Source organism: Alligator sinensis, unplaced genomic scaffold (genome assembly GCF_000455745.1).
Source record: "Alligator sinensis unplaced genomic scaffold, ASM45574v1 scaffold955_1, whole genome shotgun sequence".
Classification (NCBI taxonomy): domain Eukaryota; kingdom Metazoa; phylum Chordata; order Crocodylia; family Alligatoridae; genus Alligator; species Alligator sinensis.
The window spans coordinates 44,992-51,468 of record NW_005842791.1 but is presented as its reverse complement, the minus strand read 5'-3'; the positions used below and the strand labels follow the sequence as shown (position 1 = coordinate 51,468).

At 40.4% G+C, this 6,477-nt stretch overlaps 1 protein-coding gene across 1 annotated transcript; it reads left to right on the top strand.

Annotated features, from left to right (window-relative positions):
* Positions 1-523: 523 nt before the first annotated feature.
* LOC102378248 (olfactory receptor 49-like) lies at positions 524-3,335 on the top strand. Its single transcript, XM_006034999.1, has 2 exons — positions 524-532; positions 2,398-3,335. The coding sequence occupies exon 2, from the start codon at positions 2,412-2,414 to the stop codon at positions 3,333-3,335; it is 924 nt and encodes a 307-aa protein (XP_006035061.1). The 5' UTR covers positions 524-532; positions 2,398-2,411.
* The last annotated feature ends 3,142 nt before the right edge of the window (positions 3,336-6,477 follow it).

Genomic DNA, 6,477 nt, shown 5'->3' with positions numbered 1-6,477 from the left:
TCCTGCTGAGGTGCACGAACTTTGCAGCTCTTCTTCTGTGAATCCTCCTTAGAGGTAGGTCAATGAAATCCTTCCTTGTTTCATTATGGGAAAGAAATTACAGATTTGGTTTCTAAAACTGGCTATGAGAAATAATACAATCATGAATTAAACTCTTAGCCAAACTGTCAGGTCAGATTTTTTTCTGGGATGAGCAGCTGTAGGCATTAAGGGGTTATTTGTGGTGTGAAGTCAAAGTATAAAGATGTGCTTTTAAAAAGTAGATCTTAGGAGGCTGAAAGAGTTCAGTGGGATTCAGGGGACCTATTGCAAAAAAGATAACTTAAGCAGAGACAGATTTGTATTTAGGTTGCAGAGCCCAGCTGCTTTTTCTGGGAAAATATTTCTACCCTCAACAGTCCAGGCTTCGGATCTGTAAGCACCAGGGAATAGGCCTTGCTTTTTTCCTGTCATTGATCCAGTGCTAAATAGAGTCAATAGAAGCCTCTTCACTGGCTCTGAACTTCTTTGGATGCGAGTCATGTAGCAGTGAGTAAGTAAAACCTTTGCTGCACAGATTATGGCCCTTTTTAAGTATAGGAAAAGTCAGGTGGTTGGCACTGGAGAATGAAGCTGTAGTCCATGCAGCTTCATGGTCCATGCAGTCCATAGTCTTCTCAATTTGTAGGCAAGGTACAGTAATAGAAGCATTTTTGCATTTGACTGCAGACTGCCTGAAACAGGATTTATCACAGTTGATTTTGTCTATTTGTTTCTCCACACCTGATCTGTAACAAGGTTAACAGCTATGCTGGCACTATACGCCCTTTCCAATTCCTTTTTCACTTTATGTATTGAGATGTGTCACAGCTGTTCAGAGGCAACTCCTATTTCTACCTAATATTGTGGCAAACCAAGTGTGACCAAACCACTCCATTATAACTCCCCATCATTCACAATCAAAGATGGGAAGAGTTGGCTATCATGGGTCACTACAGGATCCTTCAGACAGAGATAGTAACAGCCACTGGGCTGTTATAAGCAGCAGCTCTCCTTCCACTTTTAAATGTACTAAAATTTATGGTTGTTCAAATCCTTCACTTTCCTCCATGGCACAAACGTACTCATGTAACTGCAAGATTTACCCCTTGGTGTTTTGTGCGATGCTAATTATAGAGGAACAGAGTGCAACTATGAAACCTGATGAAACGTGGAAAAAAGAATTGATATTTCAATGGTACCCTGGCATTCTCCAGTTCAAACTATTCATGTTCCTTTGTACAGAGTGAAACACTGAGGGTAAAAGCAGTCCTCTCTCTCTTTAGGTTAGGGGGTTAGGTCTACTTGGAATAAAAAGATATTTCAAAGTGCCCAAGAATTAAAGCAGTGTTTTTCAACCTTTTCAGACTCAAGGTGCCCTTAGACTCAAGGCACCCCTCAGAAAATACCAACCTTTAGTTTTCACTCAGTTTTTTACTACAAAAGCATAATAGAGGAATTTTGTCTGCTACAAAGAACTCAGACCACAACTGGTCAGAATGTTTTAATAATGTGGATACCTATTTGAAATCTCTGGGTTTATCTTGTGAATCATGTTTGTACACTTATCAATGCTAAAATTGTGTGGCATTTTGTGGCACCTTTGAAAGGATTTCAAGGTGCCCAGGGTAGCATGACCCCTGGCTGAGAAGCAATGAGTTAATAGAACAGATCAGATCTTGCAAAATTTAGCTTTTATGTATTCTTGCATTCTACAAACATGTGGTTTTATTGTTATACCAAACATGTTCATTTTATATTGTTTTTATTTGTATTTTACTTCATTTTGTTTAAAGTTTGAAATCTAACTGCTGTGAATAACTTTCACCACTTAGGGATATCAAGACTTTAAAGTAATGATGGTACTTTCAGTGGCATCGGGGTTTTCATTTTTGCTGATTGACTTAGCAGAATGCTATGGAAAATATACTTAGTTATTATTATTGGGCATGGCATGGGGTACTGGTCTCTATGTGTATAATGGGATAGGAAGGTGATTGAAGTGAATTCTTTCTTACCTACCCTATCAAGCTCTGACAATACTTATCCACCCTGCTGACACCTCCAACACATTAGTGTCCAAAGTGTTCCAATTAGTTGGAAGAGATGATTAAAATGGAGGTAATATTCTGACACAAATCAGTCTTCCTCCTTTCTTTTCTCCCTTCCTTTTTTTCTATAGTGCCATGCATCCATGCTTTTCACTGAATGATCTGTTTTTCTAGTTATCTGTTGTGGTCAGGATTAATTCTTCTGGACTACTTTTTCTGAAGGCTTCTGGAGTGCTCATTGAGGATGTTTTCTGTATTTATTCTTATAATATACCAGCAAACGTGGCATTCATTCTAACTTTCCTTCCCTTTTCTTCTTCTCTTTAAGATGATCCAGAAGAGATGAACCATACCTCAGTGGTGGAGTTCATTTTGTTGGGCCTGACCAACAACCGACATTTGCAAATCATCCTGTTTGGGGTTCTCCTCGTTGTCTTCCTTTTGATCCTGCTGGGAAACCTCACCGTCATCACCATCACATTGGTTGACCGTAACCTCCAGACCCCCATGTATTTCTTCCTTCGGAACTTCTCCCTTCTGGAGATCTACTTCACTTCCACCTTCATGCCTAGGACCCTCTACAGCCTCCTACTGAATAAGAAAGCCATTTCACTCCCTGCTTGTTTCATCCAGTTTTTGTCATTCTTCTACTTAGGTACCTGTGTGTTTTTCCATGTGGCGATGATGTCTTTTGATCGCTACGTGGCCATCTGCCGCCCCTTGCATTATTCCACTATCATGAATGTGAGATTTTGCATCCAGCTGGTGGTGGCCTCTTGGGTGGCAGCTGTTTTTTTGATGGTTCCTCCTACTGCTATGATTATCCAGTTGCCATTCTGTGGCCCCAATGTCATGAACCACTTCTACTGTGATATAGCCCCCTTGCTTCAGTTCTCCTGTGCAGATACTCAGCGCATTGAATTAATATTCTTGACTTCAGTGATATTGATCATACCTGGTACTCTGATAGTGAACATCATTTCCTATAGCTATATCATCTCCACCATCCTCCGCATCCCATCTTCCACAGGCAGAAAGAAAGCCTTTTCTACCTGTTCTGCTCACCTCTTGGTAGTCACAATACTGTACAGCAGTGCAATTTTCAGGTACATTCGGCCATCTCAGAAAGGTGGGTGGGATTTTGACAAGATTGTGTCTTTTCTCTACTCAGTAGTGACCCAACTCTTCAACCCTTACATCTATACACTGAGGAACAACCAAGTGAAAAAGGCTTTGAGGGATCTCTTTAGTAGGGCATTTTCTTAGTGCATTGCGGAAATATAAGCAGGCCGATAATGAACAGAGACAGTGACTGACTTCATACCTTGCTTTATTATGTTTTGAGTAAGGAAGGAGTGATAGACAGGATAGACATTGCCTTAACACATCTAGATTAGTAGCTTCATAGTTCATGAGGTCAAAAGGGACCATTGGATCTTGGGGTCTGACCAGAAAAATGGAGTTATCCCTCTAGTGACCCAAATATATTAGTCTTGATTTGGAGACTTCAAACAAGACAGAATTCATAAGGTCCTTGTTTAGTTCCCACCCTAGCACTCAAACACTTTCTTTTTACCCCCAAGCAATAGTTTTTGTGCTTTATTTCTTTAGTTGAATTTATGTATTATTCCTCCTTTCTTTTATTTCTTGTTTGTCTCCCACATTTGTATGCCTCATTACCACATTCATGGTGTTCTTATTCCTAGCTGTTGTAGTTATTGATGCAGGATTCAGATGCCATAACTGACAGCATCAGTCCATTGCACTATCGACTGTTACACTCATAACTAGAAAGATAACACAAGTCACAGAGTTTACTATATTTAAGAAAGATATCTAAGTTTTGAGTTTCCTATCGATGATCCAGGTGGCAGTTATGAGGACCACTAGTGGAGACCCATTGAAAATCCTGAACCTACTAAAGCATTTGGGTTAAATCCTATTTCACCTTAGTGGACCCAAGTGACATTTCCATAAAAATGGAACTGCAATTTTTTTGCCAATAATGCACTGTTTGGATCCCATGTAGACTGGCTCTTCTTGTATTTCCCTAATGCACATACTTCAGCGCTGGAAGTGCCTGTGGTGGGGGATAGAATCACCCAGGCACATATATAGGTAAGCCAACAAATTCTTATCAGGAACCAGATCTTTTGCTTATGTTATAATTAATGCTAATGAGCACTAGATCTGTAACTACTTTTCATACCTTCCTATATCTCTCATTAAATCTATTCAGAAAGTTTCTGCAATAGAAGTGACTGAACTATTTTCATTTGCAAATTTTCTAACGCTTGACTTTTTACAGAATCATGACTTTAGATATACCAAAAGCGGAGGGGGGAAAAAAGGAAAGGCTAAGCCATATGGATGTTTTTACAGTCTGCTTCCAATGTTTGATGCTAGAGAAATAGGTGAATTAATGCAATTAAAAGGGAACAGGTGTGGGAAACAAGGAGGGTAAAAATAAAGGTGTGTGACTCTGTAGGTTAAACTTGTTCTGTTGCTTCACCTTATTGCAGCCACCACACTGGGTTGATAATGTGACTTTTTATAAGTCACTGATTGATTGTGGTCTTTATATTGCCAATCAATGAATGTGGTCAATTTGATTTCTTGCAGTTATCTTCAAGACACAAACAGTTAACATGATCATAACTCCAATTTACATGAAAGACACTGGTATAGTTGGAGTTATAAAAGCCCCTCCAGGAGGGAGGGCAATAACATTATTCCTGTTTTCCAGAACTGTCCAGATATGAAATGAAACACCCAGAAGTCATTCTTGCCTATGATGCAGGCAGAAAATTAACCCCAGCATCCTGTGTCCTGTTCTTTCCACTTAACCAAAATGCCATCTCTTACCAGGGCACCTTAATTCATCCAAATTTCCTACAGACTTTCCCCCTCTTCCTAGCAAAATAAATGAATCTACCAACAATTCCAGATTGTCCATGGTTAGCAATTACTGAGTGAACAATCAGGATTAGATGTAAATGTTGTTCCTAATTCTCAAAAAGTGATCCAGATTAGACACACATACACATGCATTTCAGTGCCTTCAAAAACTCATAGACACCTGAATTCATTTGGGGCTTACACTACATCTCACAAAGACTGCTCAGTGCCTAAGCTTATGCTTCTGAACATGCTCAGATGCACTGTAGTCACCTACATACTAAATACAGGGTAATCCAGAATGGAGCTGAGGGGATGTTTAGCTTTGATGTAAATCCCTAGGGAGGCCTAATCTGATGGTGTTGGGGTCACGACAGAGCACAGCACCTATGGCCACCATCTCTCCAAATGTGCATTTGGAAATCATGTCCTCCTTTTTCCTGATCATGAGGGCTCTGCCATGGTACTCGGTGCAGGTTGGCCCCATGCAGTGCATCATGGGGGCAGCCATGGGCCGGAGAGGCAAAAAAGCAGTGCCACTGCTGGGACTTAAACCTGGCGATCCTGACTAGAGGGTTCTGTCCCTTCACTTAGGGTCAGACTGATCATCCTATTTGGGGTCAGGAAGGCATTTTATCCCATGGTCAAATTGATAAGGCCTGTGGGAACGTTTGCCTTCCTCTGTAGTGGGGGCATGGCCATCTTCCTTAGACATCTCAAGTATTTTAAAAACCTTTGCAGAAACAGGGCATTGGCTCCCAAGGTCCTCCTGCTTTACCTGTGGCAGATTAGAGCATTATGTCCTGTGATTGTGTCGGGGATGACCATGTCGTTTTTCTAATAGGTTAGACAAGGGATGTATATAGGACAGTTTGGAAAGGCAGGATCCTGCTTCAGGGGTTGGACTACATGACCTGTAGAGATCCTTCCAGATACTACTTCTCTATGGTTTGATTATCTGAAGGAGTAAAAAAAAAAAAGAATCAAACCATTTTATTGTGCAAAATCTGCCTTTGTTTAATGGAAGGTGGGTCATCCAACTGAGGAGAGAGAATGAAACTGGAGTTTATTTGAGAACCATCTCCTGAATTTGTAGGGATTGTATTGTGATGGAGTAACACCTCCATGTGCCTTCAGATTGCCTAAAACAATAGCTTTGCTAGGAAGCTAAATATCCCATTTGTTCCATGCCTATTAAGTTTGGAGGGTTTTTTTTTACATAGGTTCCTAGGAAATCTCCTGACTCTCTGAATCAGTTAGTCTCTGAGGTGCCACCTTACCCTAATTTCTGCCTGATTGTCTTGTTTATGTGCTTGTGTCTGGTTGTCTAGGAAATATTTTTATCATTTTTCCATATTATTTAAAGGGAGGGGGCGAGGGGTGGGGTGGGGACAATACTTTTTGTTGCATATACCAATAGAAAACATACTATCTTCGTTCACATGACATTTCTAGGTTAAGGAAAAGGTTTTCATTAATGTCTTTCTTCTTTCTTGTTTAGGAGTAACTG